Here is a 25,066-nt window from a genome sequence, read left to right as displayed (position 1 = left end):
CACCCATTGAATAAGCAATTGCTCCTGTACTCATTGACGAGTTCTCCTCATCATGATGCAGTACGACTTCTTCCAGTTTGGGTGTGCAGTGTCTCCTTAGAGGACCACAGGCACACCTGCTGAATGTGAAGGTACCCCTTACTCGAAGCCATTGCGTAATTGTGGCTAAAAGGGTGTGTGATGGAGTCTGAGATCGTGTACAGTGATCCTGATAAAGGTGACAAGCAGCTCTTCCATTACCGTGAACTTCGGCATTCAGAAGGAGCATGTTGGTGTATTTTGCAAACATGTACTCAGTCATATTGCTCTAACACTCATAGACAAGGGAATGAGGCTCAAGCCAGGTCAGAGACGTAGGATAGATGTCAAATGTGATATAAGTACCCCCCATTATGACTACCCTGTTGCAAACCTACCTAGCAACATGTTTTCAAATGACTGTAGCACAAAAACGGTATGTTTCCAGACATGGGTTTCTATTTAAAATATTATGTACTCACTCCCCTCTACAAGTGCTAGAAGTTTTTAACAGGAATTTCTGAACTAGTCGCCACTGTGACTGTGTCCTCTCCTGCTATAGCCATTGTGTCTGAGCAGTTGATATTATGTTGACATTCTAACCAGTGTGAAAACACCACCATTTATAATGACATAACAATACATAGATGTCCACTTGTATCAGTATTAAAGAAGCTTAGTTGTTTGATTTTTAATGCATTTCAGCAGCAGTGTTGCTCACTGCAAAGACTATGATGCATATTAATTGATTAATTAATTTAATTATTTGTTTACATCTTCTTAGCAGAGCCATCCAAATGATAGTGTGAATGTCTTTCTCCATGAAAATCCGCAGAGCTGGAGCTATATAAAGCAGTTTAGGTTAAGTACGCCCTGCCTGACCCTAATCAAACTTGGTGGGGGATTGGGTCTAGAATTAATGCCATATTGGCAATTTTTTTAGTACCTTCTGGATTTCTCTGACAGGGCAGCAGTTGTGATAATGTTTCAATAGGACTGAATAGAACTAATTCTATTTGCTGTCAGATCATTTCCCCTGCTATGCAGAATTTCATTTCTCCTCAGCTAGTTATATTTAATGGCATTAATGTTAGACATATTCAGATTATCTGTTGTGAAGCCATCTTACAACTGTCTCATCTGTTAGTACTTAGAATTGTATGCCTTACCTTAAAACTTCTATGCCATTAGGCATTGTCAAATGTGAAAGGCCAGCAGCAAACATGCATTGTGGAACATTAGATCTATCCTGGCATATCTCATGTTGGGCATCAAATTCTCATAAAGCTCAGTTGTAAACTAAAGGCAGCTGCGATCACCTACCAAAAATGGTACTACCCTAGACTGTATGCATCACAGTCCAAACAGTTCTACTGTCTATTGTATAATATTTTTTAGCTTTGTGCCAATTCCTAACAAATTATAAAAACCAATAATAAACTTATGTTACAATTTGTTCATCCATATAGAATAACCAACAGAAAATATTACACTCTTATGCACTAATTAGATGAAGTTGGTGGCTGCTTCTCAAGGTGGACATCACTAAAGTGGGCCTAGAAATACCCTACGGACACTCCAGTCTTCTCATTTGACATGCTGGCACATGTCTGCCTTAAAGTGCAAAAAATCTTGACTTCCTCTAAATTTGACAGCAACCATCCTTTGTCCACAAAGTGCAATGCCCTCATGCTGTCTGTGAGATTACCCAGTAATAGGATAATGTAGCCCCAAAACTTGTTGTGATAAATGTTTAACATGTTTGACAACTGGCGTGGAGCATTCTCAATACTGAGTTAGAAATAGTCAGAATTCGATTCTGCAGAATGATTTTTGTTATTTTTGATGCAGTTGAATTTAGGTACTGTTGGTCAAAATAATGAGAAATCTAAGCTGCTGTATTTACATTATCTATAACATTTTTGCTGATTATAGTATAAGCTACCCTATCGGAGCATGTGCTTGTTCTATTAGTGTCTGAGCTTAATATCTTTAAAAGACTATACAAGGTTTATATATCAGGTAGTTTCATGTTTACTATACTTGTTGCAACCGCGACCGGAACAATCCCGGGGTGGCCGAAAAAGTGCGGCGGGACCAAATGGAGAGCAGCCCACAAACACACAAATGAATGGAAAGGACGGACATGAAATGACAGTGGACGATCGAGCGAGACCTTACGACAACAACATGCAAGAAGTAACGGGGTGACAGAGACAACCAAAAGAATCCATGATGTCCACTAGTAACGAAAACAAAGAACGGTAAACACGCTGTCTGATGTCGAGGCGATATGTCAAGAGACACACACAAAGATTAGGCTGACTGGCTGAGTGAGAGGCTGGTGTTTAAATACATGATCGGGGGCACCACTATTGGCCACAGGGACCACATGCTCCACTGTGGCGCCCTCTCATTAAAGGTGGGCCAGGAGGCACGCGCCGCCATGGCTTACGGCGCGACGGTGCAGAGACCTCTAAGGTATTCAACATCCATGCCATCTGGCGCAGATTCAAATTCCGTGGTGTGGGATACCAGAATGCTATTTGAATTTTCATCTTTATTAAAGCCACCAAATATAGGAGGGTCATTAAGGCCAGTCTGACGAACTACATTACAAAGTCTATCCATGAACGACATTACATCAGCATTTGGTGGGTGATACACCTCCAGCACTGTATGGGTGACTAACTTAACATGATTGCTTTGGAGCATAGAACTCTTCATTTCGATTGATCCTTCTGTGATGTGGTGTTCAAAAAGAGATGTTGTTTAACTGCTGTATGTTTACAAACATAAATTGCCACATCGTCACCTTTATGGCACTGCTTGCAATAACTATTCACTAGCAAGTAGTGCTCTAATCCATAATACATTATTTCAGTAGACAGTCAATTTTCAGTTACTGCTAAAACAAGTGGTGAATGTCCCTCTATGAATATTTGCAGTAAGTAGAGTTTATTTCTGAGATAGTGTACATTTAAATGCAACAGCTTTCAGAGTGTTATGCCTTTGTATTGATTTACCCGTTGCACGAGTCAATTTATCTGAGTTAACAATATAATGAAAAAGATAGAATGCTACCCACTGTGGAGATGATTTGTTGAGTTGCAGGTACAGCGAGAAGACTGTTACACATTTAGCTTTCAGCCAAAGCCTCCCTCAGAAAAGGAAACACAAACACACATTCATTCACACAAGCAAGCACACCTCACACACACATGACAACCATTTCTGGTAGCTCAGACCACAACTCCGGAGTCCGGTCCGAGCTGCTGGAGATTGCAACCATGAGTGCATGAGGTGCGCTTGCATGTGTGAATGAATGTGTGTGTGTGTGTTTCCTTTTCTGAAGAAGACGTTGGCCAAAAGCTAAATCTGTAACAGTCATTTTTTTGTGCCTGTATGCAAATCAGTGTGTCATCTTTACATTGAGTAGCAATCTGTGTTTTTCCTTATACTATTGATATTCCCACCTGGAACTTCCATTGTTCGATTTCTCTAAGTTACATTTTTTACAGTAACATAATGCATTATCTTGGCCTGTGGAGTATGTTGCTATTATTATTATTATATTGTTATTCAGGATTAATTAATACAAAGATCATTGAATAAGAAAATGTTGCTCTGTTCTTGTTACCTTCTGCCTAGCCTCTCTTTTCAGGGAATACACCTTGCATGCACCATGATGTCTCATTATTTTGTTGATGTGGTCTTTCCGGGAACATGGTCTTCCTCATTTCTGTCTGCCAGGTGGTTTCCATTCAAAAATTTTCTTTGGCCACTGACGATCTGGCATTTGCAACAAACGTTCGTTCCAGTTTAATCATTTTCCCCCAGTCTTATCTACCACTGTTTCACTTGCACTCAATAGAGCTCTTAATCACTAGATTTTTCTCTGTCATTAATACACTAACACTCTTTTGTTAATAATCCATTTCCACATTTATCAGCCTTTGTTTGAAGTCAGCATTTAAAATCCACAATTCTCATCTATTTCTTATTGTTGTTGCGAATATTTTTGTCCCACCAAAACGAATTCATACACTCTGTTACTTTTCTTCTTTGTTGTCTTCTGTATTTTTGTCCTATGTTGTCCAAACCACTTTTGTGAATACATGCTGTAAGATATTTAAATTTTTGTGCATGTCTCATAACTGCACTGTCACTGATAGTAGAGATCTATTTTCACTTCTCACTACTAGATAGTTTGTGGTAGACTCATCTGTACTCCCCATCTGCCATGTTTCTGATATAAATGTCATATCACAAACTGATGAAGACATATGTACAACATTAATAACAATTCCTACTCCTCCGCAGCTGTCCTTCCATCTTCGGCCAGCCACTTTTACATTTAAACTGAATAAAATAGGATGAGAATGTTCACTGAGTGATGAAGTAGTAAATCTTGTGGTATCCTGCCTTCAAATGTATTCCTTATAATTATCCTCTTCAATATACTTGAAACGATTATTTACAGGTTTAAATAACAGTGTGCATTTATTATATGATTGTATACAACATACAGGATGTGTGGGTAGATCAATGTCAAATTCTTGCATATTGACTTCTTCGATGGTCTATGACACTTTTATTCCGAGGTGCTCCTTATTATGTCTATGTAGAGTTGGAAACTCTGACTGATAGTTGGTGTGATGTAATGGGAGTTTGCTGACTAACTTCAAACACTACACACTGCCCGAGGAGTACCTCAAATAGATAATAACACAACAAAAACAAACTATATGGACAAATATATAACACTATATGCAAATCATGGACTTGTGTGCCATCAGATCATTAGTAGACTACATGATTACTCATTTATAAAAGCGGGTGAGGGTAAAGAAAACTTAACACTTCTTAAGTTTAAAAAGAAAATATTTCCAATTTAACTACACAGAATTCTGTACCCTCAAAAGGAGACATACTGCAGTCTTATCTTAGAACTTTCGTGACAATTTTGTTCTAAGAACAACCTTATAAGCTTTTGCTATATCTACAAAGACAATGTGTAACTCCTTCCCTACAGCTATAAATTCCCGCAATTTTTCTGTACAGAATCTGTTCTGTCTAAACCCGCTATGGGCTTCACCAGTATGGTGGCCAACAATCTGCTTTATTTTGTCACATATGATTTTGCCAAATAAGCAGGTCAGTGAGTTGTTGACTATTCACACGAATGTCTCTGTAGTGTTTAGTGTCTTCTGTTATGCTCCTTCATGAAAATAGAAACTTTCCCACTTTGATGGGCTTTCAATCCATTGAAAAGAGTTGTTCATAAGGTGCGTTACTCTTTTCTTCAAATGGTATCCTCCATAATCCAATAATTCCACAGGAGTACTTCCAGGACCAGGTGATTGGCCATTCTTCATTTTAGCTACTACATTATTCACCTCCTCTATCATAATGGTCATGTTTCAAAAAGTTTATTCAGTGTTATGGTCAAGCATCTGTTTAGTGCTTTTTCTATTCTGTTAAAAGAATGAAGTTGTTGACTGCTTTGTCTACTGGCATTTTCTTCATACCTGTAATTGTCCTCCACACCTGTATTAAACTCACAACTTGAATGTGTTTCTATTTCACACAGTGTTTGCTTCTGATTCAATTCTGTTCCTTAACTCCTGATTTATTTTCTGGTAATTTTTTCTGCCTTGAAGTGATTTAGCTGGTAATGATTTTTGTGCGCATTCTTCTGTTCCCAAATAAACTGTTGGGAGTTCAGCCGACATCCATAGAGGATCTTGTTTTTTTTATACCCTTTCTCTCAGTTTCCAGTACCGCTGGAGCAGTTTTCTGATTGCTTGCTATTGTTGATTACTTATTTGACAACCTGGTTTTCCTAAAGTGTACAGGACTTAGGCATGTCTAAACTGCATTCCAGAATGCTAGTATGATGGACCTTTATCCTAATTTTTAGTATAAATGTTCTATATGATGTTTGTAAGTACCACATTCCTAGCTGTATCTCTTCCTGAAATGCCCTAAAACCAAAGGATGTGGAATGATTATTTCTCTGTAACTTTGCTTGAAAGTTTTGTGTACCGTGTCATCTTATGGGGGTATTTTCTTTCAACTGTTTGAGGAATGCTCCCCTTCAAAAGATTTCCTCGTGTGAGGATGATGAATATGACGAGAAGGTAGTGAGCAAGGACAGTTGAGAGGTGAGTCATTTTTCTCTGTAACACAACGACCATAACCAGACTCTCCACATGTCAGAACACGTACATGTACATTGACATGTGGCCTCTGACTAAGAAAAAGACCCAAAATAGTTATTGTTTCATACATTCAATTCAGATTTGGGCCAGTCCTAATATCTAACCTGTATTACTTGTTGTATTCGAAGTTTCCCTAATCTTTATACTCAGATTAATCCCTTATTCAAAATTTAAAGACAAAAGAGACTGTAATACACTGAGAAACGGTATACTGGCAACTATTTCCCCAAGATGACAGCAACTGTTAAATTCAGATAAGGCGACTGTTGTGTTGGAGCCACTGCTCCTCCCAGCAGTTGGTACTGGTCCTGGTTTTTAAAAAAGGTCAGAAGGTCAATATGAGTGGACAGTCACAGTTCATAAAATCTTGAAGTACAGCCACTCCAGTCTCACTTTTTGCCAGCTTCTCTTCTGACCAACGGTTGCTGCTAGACATTTCCACTCTTGCCAATTGCTGCCTTGAGTCAGAATACAGTTTGCCTGTTCATTACTTGAAGTAGAAGATAGTAGTCACTTGCATATAGGTGCCACCATTTTCACTTCCATGAAGGACTGGATTCTGCTGTTTGCCAGGAAATGACATCTTCAGTTTTGTGTGAGGAAGTCACTGCAACCGCCCCCCTTTGTCACCTCGCTCATAATCTCATGCTTTTTGCCCTCTCTGTAGCACATTAGGATTCTTTCATGTGTTTAACTCTTTCCAGCTCATTAGTCCAGGGTGTATATGCCCTGGAACAACTGGGAAATCTGGAAAAAGTGTGTGGGAATTCTGGGAAAAATTTGGAGAAAACCTGGGAATTTTTTAGAATTACAGGCGTTTTTCATTGTTGTATTTTTCAGTCAAATTTTGTAATTTTGACTGGTAAGAACTGACAGTCTAACAAAGAATTTTACTTCAAACCACTTCTGCAGAATAGTACTGCAGCAGTAAAACATAAATGACAGACTAACGTCAAAATAAAACTCTAGTAGCAAAGGAAATGCACTATGTGCAACAACAACAAAAACACACATTGTGCACGCAGTTGTCTGCCGACACCAAAGTATGTCAAAGGCCTTAGGAAAGAGAATATGCAGTGCTTCGTAACAACAAACTGCTTTCAATGAGCATTATGTCACAAGTGTTTACATTTTATTTTATTTTATTTACACATCAAGTTCCGTAGGACCAAATAGAGGAGCAAATCTCCAAGGTCATGGAACGTGTCAGTACATGAAATTACAATGTAAAAGTAATAACAGATAAAAATAAATGTTCATGAACCTGAAAAAAGCCAGTCCATAAGTTTAAGTAAATGCTATCAGCAATGCAATAAGAATCAGCTAAATTTTTCAAGGAACTTCTCGACAGAATAGAAGGAGGAAACTCTTCAGTTTTGATTTGAAAGCGCATGGATTACTGCTAAGATTTTTTAATTCGAGTGGCAACTTATTGAAAATGGATGCAGCAATATACTGCACACCTTTTTGCACTAGAGTTAAGGAAGTCCGATCCAAATGCAGGTTTGATTTCTGCCGAGTATTAACCGAGTGAAAGCTGCTTATTCTTGGGAATAAACTAATATTGGTAAGAAGAAACAACAATAAGGAATATACATATTGAAGGCCAATTCAAAATACCCAGACTCATGAACAGAGGTCGACAAGAGGTTCTTGAACTCACACCACTTATTGCCTGAACCGCCCGTCTCTGGGCCAAAAATATCCTTGTAGAATGGGAAGAGTTACCCCAAAATATAATACCATATGACATAAGCGAATGAAAATAAGCAAAGTAGACTAATTTTCGTGTCAAAGTATCACTTACTTCTGATACCGTACGAATAGTGAAAATGGCAGTATTAGGTGTTTGAACGAGATCCAGAATGTGGGCTTTCCACAACAGCTTACTATCTGTCTGAACACCTAGAAATCTGAACTGTTCAGTTTCACTAATTATATGCCCATTCTGTGAAATTAAAACGTCAGGTTTTGTTGAATTGTGTGTTAGAAACTGTAAGAACTGAGTCTTACTGTGATTTAACGTTAGTTTATTTTCTACAAGCCATGAACTGAAGTCATGTACTGCACTATTTGAAACCGAGCCAATGTTGCACACAACACCCTTTACTACCAAGCTAGTGTCATCAGCAAACAGAAATATTTTTGAGTTACCCGTAATACTAGAGGGCATATCATTTATATAAACAAGGAACAGGAGTGGCCCCAACACTGATCCCTGGCACTCTTGACTTGGCAGTACCCCACTCAGATCCCACATCACAGCCATTATCAACATTGTGAATAATGACCTTTTGCTATCCGTCGCTAAAGTAAGAGGTGGACCAATAGTGAGCTACTCCCCATATTCTGTAATGGTCCAACTTCTGGAGCAATATTTTGTGATCAACACAATCAAATGCCTTAGTTAAATAAAAAAATACGCCAAGCGTTCGAAAGTTTTTGTTTAGCCCATCCAGTACCTCACAGAGAAAAGAGAATATAGCATTTTCAGTTGTTAAACAACTTCTAAAGCCGAACTGTACATTTGATAGCAAATCATATGATATAAAATGATCAATTATCCATACATACATAGCCTTTTCAGTAACTTTTGCAAACACTGATGGCATGTTATCCCTTTCTCCCTTTTTATAAAGCAGCTTTACTACTGAGTACTTTAATTTCTCAGGAAACTGACCATCCCTAAGGAAAAATTACAAATATGGCTAAATACAGGGCTAACATATGCAGCACAGTACTTTAATATTCTGCTAGACACTCCTTCATAACCATGAGAGTCCTTAGTCTTCAGTGATTTAATTATTGACTCAGTCGCCCTCTTGTCTGTATCACAGAGGAGTATTTCAGACATCAATCTCGGAAAGGCATTTGCCAAGAAAGTTATATGATTTCCTGTAGAAATTAAATTTTTATTTAATTCACCAACAATGCTCAGAAAATGATTGTTAAATATTGTACATATATCTGATTTACCAGTAACAGAAATATTTTTACTGTGAACTGACTTTATATGGTTGACCTTGTGCTGCTGACCAGACACTTCCTTCACAACTGACCATATGATTTTAATTTTATACTCTGAATTAGTAATTCTATTTGCATACCACATATTCTTTTCCTTCCTAATAACATTTTTAAGCACCTTGCAATACTGTTTGTAAAGGGCTACTGTAGCTTGATTGTGACTACTTCTAACATTCTGATGTAATTCCCACTAGTCAGCCACCCGGGCTGCCCATTACTGCTAGTACCCCATTTAGAATGTTCTAATGGAAAGCAACTCTCAAAGAGCATGAGAAATGTGTTAAGGAAAGCATTGTATTTATCATCTATGTTATCGGCACTATAAACATCCTGCCACTCTTGTTCCTTGACAAGTTTTATAAACCTCTCTATTGCTGTTGGATTATCTTTCCTACATAGTTTGTAATTAAATATGACATTGGTTTGAGTACAAAAACCTTTTAGAGTTAAAATTTGTGCATCATGATCTGAAAGGCCATTCATGCTTTTACTAACAGAATGCCCATCTTGTAATGAAGAATGAATAAAAATAATGTCTATGACTGTGCTACTGTTCCCCTGCACCCTAGTTGGAAAAAACACAGTTTGCATCAGATCATATGAATTTAGGAGATCTACTAACATCCTTTTTCTTGCACAATCATATACAAAATTAATATTGAAGTCACCACGTATAACTAGTTTCCGGTACTTCCTACAAAGTGAATCAAGAACCCTTTCTAGCTTGAGCAGAAATGCTCTGTAGTCAGAGTCAGGGGACCTATAAACAACAACAATTAGAAGTTTAGTTTCACTAAATTCAGCTAATGCTGCACAACATTCAAATATCTGTTCAGTGCAGTATCGTGATAAGTCTGTGGACTCAGATGGAATACTGTTTTTTACGTACAGAGCCACTCCCCCACCCCGCAAGGAACTCCTTGAGAAACAGCCAGCTAATCTGTAGCCTGGTAAAGGAAGCCTCTGAATTGTCAAATTATTTAAGTGGTGCTCAGATATACCAATAATTTCTGAGTTAACCTCTATTAGCAGTTCACTAACTTTATTTCTAATACCTCTTATATTTTGATGAAATATGCTAATTCCTTCTCTACTTGGAAACATTACATCCTCTGAAGGTGTGCCCTTGGTTAGAGGGACTTCCTATAAGCAGATATACCTATCATCTGACTTCAATCTCAAAAAGGTGCAGCTCTAACACGACATACTACAGGAAGTTTTCCACGAGTGACACCACCACTGCCACCACCACCACCACCACCACCACCACCACCACCACCACCACCACCCACTACACGGTCACCTATAAGCTCAGCCAGCCTCCCCTTCCCATACCTACTGAGGTGCAGGCCATGCCTAGTGAAATCCGATCTACTGATAGACCCAACTGTCACCACTGAGATGTGACCCATGCTCTCTGCCATCAGTTCCCTCCCCAGCTCCACGTTAATGCACCTAACAGCCGCATTAAGGTGAGGCCAATCATGACACTGAAACAGTTGCATGAAATGCACATTAGTGCCACCAGTTTGAGTAGCTATCTTAACCAAGTCACCACTGACATCATATTCCCCGTCCCTATCGAGACTGTTCCCCGCTCCACCCACTATCACTACCTGATCCTCCTTTGTAAAATTCTTACATAGCTCCCCTATGTTTTCAGTCACCTGAGCCAACCCTGCACTACGCTTCACAATGCTGGTGACCTGGTACTCACTCCCCAACACTTCCTGCAACTGCTGGCCCACACCTCTACCGTGGGAACTACCTAGCAGCAGAACCTTCTTTCTGCTAGACTTTGCACCTAACCTAGGCCTCCTAATTGCTGAGGACTGCTGCAGGTTCCCTACATCTACAGCTACACGAGGCTCCTCTCCACTCAACTCTGACAGGAATACCTCCTCTTCCTAGTTGCCTCCTTGCCAACTGCCAGTTCCCATTCCCCACCACCCTTCACCCTCCTCAACCTATGTAGTTCCTCCTTTGCGCTTTGTAACTGCACCTGAAGGGCACAGATCTTATGCTCTTGCTCCTCTATCAACTTGTTTCTACTACAAATTCTGCATTCCCGGAAGAGGATCTCACTAAAATGACCACTAGCTTCCCCACTGCATTCCCCCCAATGAAAATACTTTGAACAAATCCCACACCGTAATCCACTACTCTCAAACCTACAACAGAGCCCACACTTCTCACTCATGGTAAAATTTTACAGTTTCTGAAAAAACCATACGTCTATATTACCGAAGTTCCGTTACACCAGTAGGACTATTTAAGAACTAACAATGATGGTCTCGAAATTCTATGCCTACTAAGAAAGCAACTACTTGTATTAATACTACTACACCACAGCTAATACCAATACCAACAAAACTTCACAAAATTATACGCTAAAACCAAAAAATTCAGACGGCAACTGTAACACTAAGCGAAGTTAAAACACTGAATGAAAATCTGACAGGTCATGGGAATATATTGCAAATGGTGATTTGAGAAGCTGTATTTTCAAAGTAAATTTTCTCAAAATGAATTATGTTAAGTATGAAAATGTGCTCTGAATTTCCTAAATCATAGAGCATTTGACTCTCATTCAAAACCTAACTATTTGAGGACCAGCAACTTAAAAAAAATTTGGGCCTTTATGCCAGTATTTAAAATTTTACTCACTAAAATTGACCAATGTGAAAGATTAGCTTTTGTTGTTGGTGTACTGTTTGTATATCAGTTGAAACAATGAACTTTTCTTGTTTCATGTTCATGGTACTTAAGTCATGTTGTTATTGGCCGACTCCATCACATGTCCTATGGTCTGAATGTTTGCTGTCACTGGCTGGCAAGGTCACGTGACGTGAGCTATGATTGGCTGACAAAAGTGAATGGCAATCTCAATTTCACTGCTTTGGAAGCTACCATGCTGTATTTGTTGGAATTCATATTTATACTTTCTTAATACGAGAAGGTACAGTCTACATATTTCCACGGATCAAAGATCTTTCCAAAGTGCACTGTCTTTTGCTAGGTTTTATTTCCTAAAGTGCCGGAAAGTTCTGTGCTGTTGTATGAAACCTTTCCCACCTAAGAGGTAGAAAATATTTGTTGGATATATTCCAGTCTCTGACATCACCTACAGTTTTTTCCTTCTACAGCCCCCTATAGTACTGTGGGAGTTATTCCCTTATGCCTTAACACACATCATATCATCCAGTCCCAGTGTCCTCCATGTATGCCCTTCCTCAATGATTCTGCGGAAAACCTTATCATTTCTTGTCTTATCAGTCCAGCTAATTTTCATCATCTTTCTATAGCACCACATCTCAAATGCCTCGATTTTCTTATTTTCTGTTTTTGCCATGGTCCATGATTCACTTTCTTACAATGTTGTGCCCCAAACATATATTCTCTGAACTTTCTTCCTCAAATTAAAGCTGATGTTTGATATTGAGAACATTTTTTGGCCACTAGTGCACTCTTCAACAGTGATAATCTACTTTTTCTGAAGTTGTTTTGTCTCTCATGGGATTATTTTCCTTCCAAGGTTGCAGAATTCCTTCACTTCATCTACGCCTTGGTCACTAATTTTAATATGAAGTTAACTGCTAATCTCATTTCTGCTTCTCCTCCTTACTTGCATCCTTTGTAGGTTTTCTCTCACTCCATAGTGTGTTCCAGACTGTTGTTGACTGTTCATTCCATTCAATGAATCCTGCTGTTTCTTGAAACTTTTGCTGAGGCTAGTGATGTCATTAACATATCTTATTGTTGTCATCCTTTCACATCATTGCATCTTTGGTGTATGGATTGAACAGGAGTGATATTCTGTCGTGCAGCCTTTCTTTCTGAGCACTTGATTCTTGGTTTTCCATTCTTGTTTTTCCTTCTTGGTTTTTGTTCATATTGAATATTTTGTATCTTTACCTTTAACTTATATCTATTGTCTTGAGAACATGTTGCACCATTTTAGGTTGCATAATACTACTTCTAGCTCATCAAATGCTATGAACATGTCTTGATTTTCTTTAAAGTATTGCTTCCATTATTAAGCACAACTTCCGAATTGCCAGTCTTGTACAGTCATCTAGCAGAACCTTAATTTTCTTTTCCATTCTTCTATATCTTGTGCTTGTCATTGAGTGTTAGAAGGAGGAAATTGGACATGTTCCAAGTTGATCTGTATAGGGTGTACATTAGGTCTGGAAACACTTTCAATTATTTATTGCACAAGAACTAAACATTGTGCAGATGTCATACATATCGCATTTTGAAGAGAAACTCTGAAAGTTTTTTTTTTTTACATACCCGTCCCAGCATGGCACCGTCAACTGTGGCAGTCGCTTCCCATATTCTCTCCCAGAGCTCTGTTACATCACATGGTAGATGCAGTACATACACCAGATCTTTAATGTGTCCCCACAGAAAAAATTCACACGGAGTGAGATCTGGTTTTTGTCGAATTCCAACACACAGAAAACTCGCTCCACACCTGAACTCACCGTGTTTGCAACTAGCGCTGACTATCATCTAATTATCAAACTATGCTGTGGCGGTATACATGAAAGAAAACTTTTAGGGTTTCTCTTCAGAATGACATATGTATGATATTTGTACAATGTTTGGTTCTTGTGCAATAAATAATTGAAAGTGTTCTCAGACTTAATTTATGCCATGTATTTATGAAGCTTAAATGTGATATTTGGTTTGTTCTACAAAAATAGTTTACTTGATGCATCACATTAAAGATCTCTCTGATAACATTATTGTTTTGGTACAATTTGAGGTGCAAAACCGCCATTGTTACTGGAATGTTGAAAGCAGGATATTTTCAAGTGAAGTCAAAGATAGGGTGTCATTCATTTTAAGGTTATATGCAAACCTTACCTTAATCTTGTGAAAATAATAATAATAATAATAATTCAGTTCAATATTCAACATTTAATAACTGTCAGTTAATGATACCAGTGAATTGCTGCCCTCAGATGCACAACATTTTTACACAGGAATGAAGAAAATAGTAAATTTCACTGTATTTCAAGGGAAATGCTGATTTCACATTATGTTGTTAAAATTAACTGATTTTGTGTTATCATTTACAAAAAACTTTCATGCCACTAGTTAATTACGAGGGTGAGTCAAATGAAAACCTTAAATTTGTAATAACAAATCGAAATTTCGCTCTGCTATCCTGTAAGTTGGTAAGCATGCAACAAACAGCATGCAGAATGACCTGTAGGTGGCAGCATAGTGCAGATGCACACATACTGTCACAGTGGCAGTATAAAGATGCCCATCCCACTCGCGACTTGAACCAGGGAAGAACAGTGTTCTGTTATTCGGTTTTTGCATAGTGGAGGTGTGAAAGCTATTGAAATTCATCGACGAATTAAGGTTCAGTACAGTGATGCATGTTTGTCATAGCAGCAAGTCTATGAATGGATTAGGAAGTTCGCAAATGGTGTGATTTTAGTGGAAGATGCTCCTCGTCCAGATCAGGCACAATGAGTTGTGACTCCACAGAACATTGCAGCAGTTGAAGCCATGGTGAAGGAAAACTGCCGAGTGACACTGAATGACATTGCAGCATGTTTACAAATTAGTCATGGGTCAGCACACCATATTGTGCATGATGTGCTCTAGTTTCACAAAGTGTCTGCAAGATGGGTGCCACAACAGCTGACTTCGGAAATGAGAGGATGACGTGTTGATGCTTGTGAAGAACTTCTTCGGCACTTTGAACAAAAAGGTGATGGCTTCCTTGCAAGAATTGTTACTGGGGATGAAACCTGGGTTCACTTCCACCAACTGGAAGCGAAGAGAGCGAGCGAGGAATGGCGCCATTCCTCATCACCAAAACGAAAGAAGTTTCGAACAGAACCATCAGCATGGAAGATTATGCTGACTCCCTTGTAGGATGAAAAAGGTGTCATTTTGGAGCATTACATGCCTAGGGTCACCAGTGCATCATACACAGATCTCCTAAAAAATCATCTGCAGCCTGCAATCAACTCAAAGCAACGTGGATTGCTGTCAGCAGGTGTCCTTTTGCAACATGACAATGCAAGGCCCCACACTGCCCGTACAACAGTTACAACAATCACAGACCTGCATTTTGAGTGTCTTCCTCATCCACCATACTCACCAGACCTTGCCCCCAAGTGATTTCCATATGTTTGGACCATTCAAAGATGCAATGGAAGAAAATAAGTTCGTTCTGATGAAGAGGTACGCCACGCGGTGCATGAGTGGTTGTGTGGACTACCAAAAGAATTTTTTTCTAAAGGAATTTATGCACTTTGTAAGCACTGGTGGACTTGCTTTGAGTGTGGGGGAGATTATGTTGAAAAGTGATGCAGCTTTGTACCACTTCTTCACAATAAATAATATTTTTAAAAATATTTAAGGTTTTCATTTGACTCACCATCATCTTTTTCATTGAATAGAGGTTATTTTGAAAAGTGTACCACAATTTATGCAAAAATACCACACAGTCTTTATCAAGAACATCTATTATTCATTTTGCTTTGGCCATTAACAAATTGTAGCATTGTTGCCAATTCCTTGATGTAAATTTTATGTTCTGACTTTTTGTAAGATGCAGTCTTTAACGATTTCAATGCCAACAAGACATTAAACCCTAATCTTCCTTTTGTAAGATGGACAGCATTTCCATACACTCACTTTCACTGTTCGTAATGTTCTGAGCAATGTGATGCAGTGTTGATGTTCTCTCTTGTGTGAAGCCACTACCATTTTCTTAAAAGAACATCCCATCCCCAACTCTGCGTTACATCGGCTGTAGTTGTTGACATTTAATGCATTTGAACATTTACATTATCTGTTGGACTGACTATAATGTCTATGTGTGCATTACAAATGTTCTATATGATTCTTCTTAATACCATGCATATAGATGTAATCACTTCTGTAAAGGCATTTGTTAGATGCAAAACAACGGAAGTGGGCAGAGTATTTCTGTGAGATTTTGTCTGAAAGTTTGTCGTAGTCTCTTTCTTGCCTTGCGTGTTGTGGTCTTTAGTTTGATGCAGCTCTCCATGCTAGTCTATTCCTTGGAACCCTTGTCATATCTGTATAACTACATCCACCGAGCGAGGTGGCGCAGTGGTTAGACACTGGACTCGCATTCGGGAGGACGACGGTTCAATCCCGCGTCCGGCCATCCTGATTTAGGTTTTCCGTGATTTCCCTAAATCGCTCCAGGCAAATGCCGGGATGGTTCCTTTCAAAGGGCACGGCCGACTTCCTTCCCCATCCTTCCCTAATCCGATGAGACCGATGACCTCGCTGTCTGGTCTCCTTCCCCAAAACCAACCAACCAACCAACTACATCCATTGCAATCTGCATAATGTATTCAAGCCTTTCTCTCCCTCTACAGTTTTTACCCCCTATGCTTCCCTCTGCAACCAAAAGTGGTCACTGCTTGGTGCCCCGGGATGTGTCTTATCAACTACTCCTTACTTTTAATCAAATTTTATCATAAATTTGTTTTTTGCCCAGTTCAGTTCAATACCTCCTCACTAGTTATTCGATCTACCCACCTAATCTTCTGCATTGTTCTGTAACAACATATTTCAAAAACATCTGTTCGCTGCTTGTTTGAACTGATTATTGTCCACATTTGACTTCTGTACAAAACTACACTTCAACACAGATATCCTCAGCAAAGATTCCCTAATGCTGAAATTGGTATTAGATATCTGCAAATTCCTCTACATCAGAAATATTTTTCTTGCTGTAGCCAGTCTACATTTTGTATCCTGTTTTATTCAGCCACCATTACTCTTCTGCCAACATGGCAAAAGCCATCTACTACATTTGGTGTCCTATTTCCTCATATAATTTGCTCAGTACCACATGATTTCACTTGACTGCATTGCATTAACTCTGTTTTACCTCTCATCTTATGAAGCATTTTTAAAACTGTTCCAGGAATGTTCATCTTCAGAAGATTTTCTCAGCTCTAGAGCTCTCAGCATTAAGGAGGAAGAGGACAGGAAAGACAAGGACACAATGAGGGAGGATGACTTTCAGGTGAGTCATGTTCCCTGTGGTCTGTCCACTGCTGGTGTGTTGTTGACAGCCATGTATAACACAGGAAAGTTAAGCTTTATATAACGTATAGTCCAATTCATGAACAATGGTGGTGTGTGCAGGTCGAGGCAGGGATGGAGATTGCATTGTTGCTGGTTCTGAATGACAGTTGCATTATGCATGTAAACATGCTTTCTGGTAGAAGAAAGCCTTTATTTTGCAAATTATGTCCCTTGCTTGCTTAAGTAAAATTTGTCGCTTACCACCACTGTCAGGTAAGACAACTCACAAGAAATGCATTAAAAATTCACTAAGTAGCTCACTAAAATCATGTTTAATGCTCACATTGGCTACATCATTCACAACAGAATGCTCAGAACAGTAATGAATTTGCATTGGCTGTCAGGGAATGCATGACATAGGTGCGCATAACAGCCTAAACTCGCTTGCCTTCATTTGTGACTTCAGCTACAGCTGTCAATAGAGTGTTAGACTCACTTGTAAACCTTCCTGCTAATGTAATCTAGTGAGTAGGGAATTTAGTAACAAAAATGTGCATCACTCAGTGCATTACGCTTCTTATAGAGAGATATGCAGCATGTTTAAAAAGTTCTCATATTTGGACAACAGATGGAGCTGCCAAATTAGAAACAAAAGTCCTATCAACCAATGTCTGGAAATAAGTACTTAAAGAAGTATGAGCCATTCTGCGTGTCCGTGGAGGGAACTGTAGTCAGTGTGCAGGCTGTCCTGATAATATCCATTGCTCGTTTCTTATAGTTGTGTCTGTCTTTGTTCACACAAGGGGAGCTCACAGTCTGGATTTTCTTCATATTGTTGAATTTGAAACAACTTGGTAGATTCATCTTTAAAGATGAGAAGAGTTCAGAGTTAACGTAATCAGTAATCACTCAGCCCATAGCATAGGAGCCTAGCATTCGTGGAGTTTCTGGGTTGAATCTACATTTCTTTTTACTTGTTTTCAAATATCATATTTAGCACCAAGTAGAAATATTAGTTATCAAATACTGAATCATACTTTTAATAAAAATAACATATGCTTACTTTTAACTACTGACTGTATGCAACTAAATTACAATTTGTCACAGACATGAGAAATACGTTATTGTCCAATGAAAAAATATGTTCTTCAATAGTAATGATCTTCATCTTCTTTTACTGCTGCTGCTACTGCTCATTCAGGATTAGACCTTATGACCTGTCCCTGCTTCACCATCCCTTCTTCGACTTTCTCACACTCCTTCATCCAATAGGATTGTATTGTATTGCTTGTCGAGGGATTCTCTGAGGTGACATACACAGTATGTGCTATTTCCAATCCTGCTTTCATTGGGTTACTTTTTCAATTAATGGCTGTACCACAGGCTCACAATAATGAACAGTCTCCACAAATAGAAACATATAATGTTGCTCATTTCACACTTTGCATTTCTGCTCCAAATTTCAATTATCTGTGAATTCTGTCATTTCATGCAATTAGTAATTAAAATGAAAATATATTTTTAGTAAGATTATTATTCAATATTTGTTAACAAACATTTTTATTTGTTAATAAAAATGAAATGTAAGTAATAGTAAATAAACGTGTAAGTAATGAGATTCAGACCAGCAACTTTATGATTACTATAATTTCATGCTACGCACCCAGATTGCGATGACAGTGTTAAAACATAACAAATGTTTTGTATTTAAGTACTCATCAATCTTCTAACTTTCTGTGGAAAGTTTTTTGGAGTTTATCTGAGATTTCACTGTACTGCTGTAGGCACTGCGTTGCATACTGTAAGTACGAAGAAAATCAAAGAGGGCAGATCAGTCTGTAAGGTCTCCTTGTTAGGGCTCTTATTGTAATGCCGCTGTCAGACAGTAGCACTTACAACTGCCTTCTAAATCAGTGTATATCAGTGTCTGTGGGAACTAGAATAAAATTAGTGATTCCGAAGAGTGTAATCAAGTTCTATTATTCCACGTGGGAAAATACAGACAAAAAGGCAGTCAGGGTATAGTACTATGGTTTATCTGATTGTGTTAATTGACAGCCATATTTTGTATGCATCAAGTGACCTCTTCAGTAGTGCAATCTGTCTGGAAAAATATTCAGCAGAGTCTTCCAGCAAGTTACAGACACGTGATCAGTTGCAAGTGGGATAAGGGATTGCGGTAGACTCCCCACAGTTTGCAAAATGGATACAGAGGAGAGGAGCTAGTGTTGCAATAAGAAGAAAATTATCCTGAGATAAGTGTGCAAAGAATTTGAGCTTCTGAAGCTACAAACAATTACCTTTCATGGTCAATTTTCCATGAGCACTCTGCAAATTCTCGAGTCACATCACCTCAGTGCCAGATTACGATTATGTCATGGATTCTAAGACAGAGACCTAAAGAACCACAGTTCATGGCTTGCATTTAATTTCTGGATGAAACATGGGTCACACTCAGTGAGATAATAAATTACTGTATTAACTGTCTGTGGGCATAAGGAAGTCTTCGAGCAATGTTGGAAGCAGCCTACCAGCTTCATTGTAGTATCAATACTGAGTATGAATTGGGACTGGCAGACTCATAGAACCATATACTTTACCAGACAATTTAAGAGGTGCTGTTTATTGTTTTGGTTGGCAGGAGAGCCAACACCGTGTTACTAGAGGAGGCCGAAAGGCACGCGTTTTAGCTCACGCAGGCTGGCGTGAGGTCTGGAACAGGACAAGGAAATTAGAATTTAGAAAAACAGACATAGCTGGTGGAATACTTAACTTTAATCCATTAATGGTGAACGTCGGTCTTGATGGTACATGATTCAATATCAATAGTAACTGATAATGGTGCCTTGCTAGGTCGTAGCAAATGACGTAGCTGAAGGCTATGCTAAACTATCGTCTCGGCAAATGAGAGCGAATTTTGTCAGGGAACCATCGCTAGCAAAGTCGGTTGTACAACTGGGGCGAGTGTTAGGAAGTCTCTCTAGACCTGCCGTGTGGCGACGCTCGGTCTACAATCACTTATAGTGACGACACGCGGGTCCGACGTATACTAACGGACCACGGCCGATTTAAAGGCTACCACCTAGCAAGTGTGGTGTCTGGTGGTGACACCACATTTATCATCAATTCCTCTGCAGTAAACTACCCAGTCTGCTGGAGAATGCTGTTATCCTGTAGAGAAGAATAACTAAGTTCTTTTGCAATTGAATTTTTATTATTTTTGTAGCAAAACATTTCACCTGGTGGCAGCAGGCACTCTCAGTGGTCTAAAAAAATATTAAAAAGAGAATTGTTCCTGTAACTGTAAATATTTGCTTTTGAGATACATAGGAAACCAGTACAATAGAAGATGAATGAGTAGCTTTGAGAAATGGAATAGTGAAGGCAGCAAAGGATCAACTAAGTTAAAACCCAAGGCCTAGAAGAAAGTCTTGGGCAAAACAGGAGATACTGAATTTGAATGATGAAGAGAGAAAATATAAAAATGTGATACATGAGTATGTGAAAGGAACTGCAGATGTCTACAAAATGATATTTACAGAAAGTGCAGAAGGTTAAGCAGAAATGGCTAGAGCACAAATGCAAAACTGTACAAAAATACATATATAGGGGCAAGACAGATGCCACCTTTCAAAAAATTAAAGAAAGAGAAGCAGTTGCTTGAATATCAAGTTATCGGGTGGCAAGCTAGTATCAACCATAGAAGAGAAAACTAAAAAATTGAAGTTATATATAGAAAGGCTATCAGACGAGGGAAATTAAGACGCCATTATAGAAAAGAATGAGGAAGTATGAAGATTAGATGGGAAATATGACACTGCAGTGAGAATTTGACAGACCATTCAAAGACCCAAGTGGAAACAAGACCCCTGGAGTAGACAATATTCCCTTAGAATTAGCAAGAACCTAGCGAAAGCCAAGCATGACAAAACTGTACCACATAGTTTGCAAGATATGACAGGCGAAATACCTGCTGACTTAGAGAAGAATGTGATAATTCCAGTTTTAAAGAAGGCAGTGGTTGACAGATGTGAATATTACTGAATTATTAGTTTAATAAACAATTCCTGTAAATTACTTACAGGAGAATCAAAAAACTGGTAGTAGCCAACTTCAGGGAAGGTGAATTTGCATTCCAGAGAAATGTAGGAACACAATGCAATACGAACCAGTGACCTATCTTAGAAGATAAGTTAAAGAAAGAAAACATTTGTTAATAGCATCTGTACATTTTAGAGAAAGCTATTGAAAATGTTGAGTGAAATATACTTTTTGAAAATTCTGAAGATTTCATAGATAAAATATAGGGATTACAAGGTTATTTACAATATATACAGGAACTACAGTTAAAAGAGTACAATGACATGAAAGGAGAATACTGGTTGAGAAGAGAGTGAGACAGGATTGTAGCACATCGCAGATTTTAGTGAATCTGTATATGAGGTGTGATCAAAAAGTAATGGAAATTTTTGTTTTTCTTAAAGAATACTTATTTATTCATTATCAACATCAACTATGTCCCCTTTAGAGTGAGCCACCTCTGATATAATACACTTGTGCCAGTCCTTTTTCCAATCTTGGGAGCACTTCTGGAATTCGCTTTTCATTATGTAGTTCAGCGATTCTGTTTCTGTCTCATCAGTTGTGGCAAAGCAATGTCCTTTCATGGTTCTCTTCAGCCTGAGGAATAGAAAGAAGTCTCAGAGCCATACCTGGTTAATACAGTGGCTGAAGCAACATAATGGTTTTGTTTTTTGCCAAAAAATCATGAACAAGCAATGAGGTGTGAATGGGAGCATTATCGTGATGCAGTCTTCCAGAGTGGTTTTTGCCCCACTTCTGGTAATTTTCTTTGGATTGCTTCATGCAGACAGTCCATAAATTCCAGTTAGTATTCCTTATTGATCACACAACCACAAGGCTGGAATTGGTGGTCCACTGTTCCATTGTAATTAAAGAAAATGGTGTGAAGAACCTTCACACGTGATCAAACTTGTCGAATATTTTTTGGTCTTGGCTCTTCAGGCAGTTTCCATTGGTACGATGGGGCCTTGATTTCAGTGTCTCACCCGTATACCCATGTTTTGCCACCTGTTTCTAACCTTCTTTATAAATTCAGGATCCTTGTTGACTTCACTCAGTATTTCCTGAGTGATGTCGATGCAACAGCATTTTTCATCAGAATTCAATAATTTCACAACAAATTTTGCTGCTACATGCTTCATGCCCAAAACATAAAAAAAAAGAAAATTGCTTGGCATGACCCAAGGACTATGCTGACATCATCAGCAACCTCCCTGATGGTGATTCAGCAATTGTCCAGAAGTATTTTCTGTACTTCTTTCACATTGTCATCAGTAATTGATGTGCTAAGCTCTCAAGGGTTGTCTTTGTCTTCAGATTGTTTTCAGTCCTATTTGAAACATTTATACTGCTCATAAACTCTTGCCTTATTCGTAATAGATTTGTCAAAAGCCACAATCAACATTTCAAATGCAGTACTGCACTTTATTCTGTTTCTCAAGCAAAATTTAATGCAAATTCTTTGATCCACTTTTTTCAAAAATAAAAATTCATCGAGTACTCGAAAACACACGCAACCTTTTTGACTGTCAACAATAAATTAAATATTCAAAACAGCAGAAAATGCAAACATACATCAGGGACATGAGTACTAAGAAGATAAAAATTTTTTGAAAATCAGTAGTATGAATACTGCAAAATAAAAAAAAATAAAAAAATCCTGTTACTTTACCTTATACTGAGAAAGCAGTGAAGGAAACCAAGGTGAAATTTGGAAAGGAAATTAAAGTTTGCGGAGAGCAAACAGAAAATATTGAGGATTGTCACTGACATTGCAATTCCAGAGACAGCAAAGGAGTTGGAAGAGCACTTGAACAGAATGGGTAATGTCTTAGAAAGATGGTTACAGTTGTTTTGGATAAATGTCTGTGAGGTGAAATGGACATACACATTACATATATATAGCTACTATTAGTGATGAAACAATATGCATCTATTAGTTGTTTGTCCAGCTACACAAATGCATAGTTGAGATGTTTTTTGCACCCGATGATGGTCTGATCCAAGACTAAAATCAATACCTGTAATAATACGCTGATACAGATGTCACTGCATAAGGTAGTTCTTAATCTTAAAAAGAGTCTATAAGGTGAACATCAAAGAGGCATATGATGAACATACAGAGGCTATGTATGCATTTACAGCAATTTGGGTGGCAACGAGAGGCATTACACACTCTCATGGCTCACTCGGAATTACTCAGAAGTGGCCTCAAAATGATGTGTAGGAGTAAGCTGTGTGTGTGTGTGCACTTCAAACACTCTCTCTCTGGGAGGTGTCATATTACATTTTGTATTTGATTGTTTTACTATTATGACTCTTATGTTGCTATTTCAAGGCAACGATGTGCTGAAGATTTGTTAAAAAAACTATGTCATTCTTAGTACAATTTGTTATGATCAAATGTCAGATAATGCCATATGAGCAGTTGAAACCTTTAGGAGATGGTAACATGAAAGTCGAGATCCCCTAATGCAGCCAGATTGCCATAGTTTAGTGCACAGTGGTATCAAGATAAAAGAGTTGGTTCACGCCCACTACTTCCACTTTTTTTCCCTCCACCTTTGTGTTTCTAATAGATTGTGAGATTCCCTTACTGCTCCTGAATTGATGTTACAGTTTGTGAATACCTGATTCGCCTTCCTGTAGGATTCATACTTTATTATATCACGCATTTCTTCTGTAAATATTTAAAGCTGTCCTCTATAGAAAGAAGTTCTGTGGCTCATGTTGGACTAGCCATTTCCCGCAACATATTACGCTTCAGCAGCTTTCTTGTCCCAAAAGGTTCTTTATGTGGTGTCACCGCCAGACACCACACTTGCTAGGTGGTAGCCTTTAAATCGGCCGCGGTCCGGTAGTATACGTCGGACCCGCGTGTCACCACTATCAGTGATTGCAGACCAAGCGCCGCCACACGGCAGGTCTAGAGAGACTTCCTAGCACTTGCCCCAGTTGTACAACCGACTTTGCTAGTGATGGTTCACTGACAAAATACGTCCTCATTTGCCAAGACGATAGTTAGCATAGCCTTCAGCTACGTCATTTGCTACGACCTAGCAAGGCGCCATTATCAGTTGCTATTGATCTTGTGATTCATGTACCGTCAGACCGACGTTCACCATTAATAGATTAAAGTTAAGTATTCCACCAGCTACGTCCATTTTTCTAAAGTCTAATTTCCCTGTCCTGTTCCAGAGCTCACGCCAGCCTGCGTGAGCTAAAACACGTGCCTTTCGGCTTCCTCTAGTATTCCTGGGTTGGCTCTCCTGCCAATCCACAACACTTTATGCCATTTAGTTCCATTTTTTTCTAAGTAGAATGCCTGCAGAAGACACAGTTGCTCCACTGTTTCCACTAGCTCTGTGATTTTCATTGCTACTATTATTATTTGTCTCTCATTCAACTTCAATATAATTACAAGTACCAATATCTGAATCAGCAGCATCTGCTTTACTTGGAATCCATTCGTGGGTAGGATCTTTATCGTTGAAATCTGTAGCATCATCCTCTTCTGCATCAACAGTTGATAATAATTTTCTAATGCAGACTTTTCTTGCTTTGTAGTTTAATCTGCTGTATTCAGATGTAGAGCATTTCAGTTTGTCATCCATGAGAATCCAGAATTTGAGGTTCACCATAGGAAAGCTTACACAATAATAAACAGT

The 25,066-nt window shown here is 38.6% G+C and overlaps 1 protein-coding gene across 7 annotated transcripts in view; it reads left to right on the top strand.

Moving 5' to 3' along the window:
* The window catches only part of LOC126210602 (gastrula zinc finger protein XlCGF7.1-like), a 127,054-nt gene that overhangs the window by 51,354 nt on the left and 50,634 nt on the right, over nucleotides 1–25,066 (top strand). For all 7 annotated transcript variants that reach the window (XM_049939891.1, XM_049939887.1, XM_049939888.1 and 4 more), the window contains one exon: nucleotides 17,212–17,313. In XM_049939891.1, coding sequence (XP_049795848.1) covers nucleotides 17,212–17,313 — 102 coding nt within the window. The remainder of the gene's footprint in view (nucleotides 1–17,211; nucleotides 17,314–25,066) is intronic.

This window comes from Schistocerca nitens, chromosome 10 (assembly GCF_023898315.1).
Source record: "Schistocerca nitens isolate TAMUIC-IGC-003100 chromosome 10, iqSchNite1.1, whole genome shotgun sequence".
In the NCBI taxonomy this organism is placed as follows: domain Eukaryota; kingdom Metazoa; phylum Arthropoda; class Insecta; order Orthoptera; family Acrididae; genus Schistocerca; species Schistocerca nitens.
Note: the sequence above shows the minus strand (reverse complement) of the source record. Positions and strands in the feature narration are given on the sequence as shown.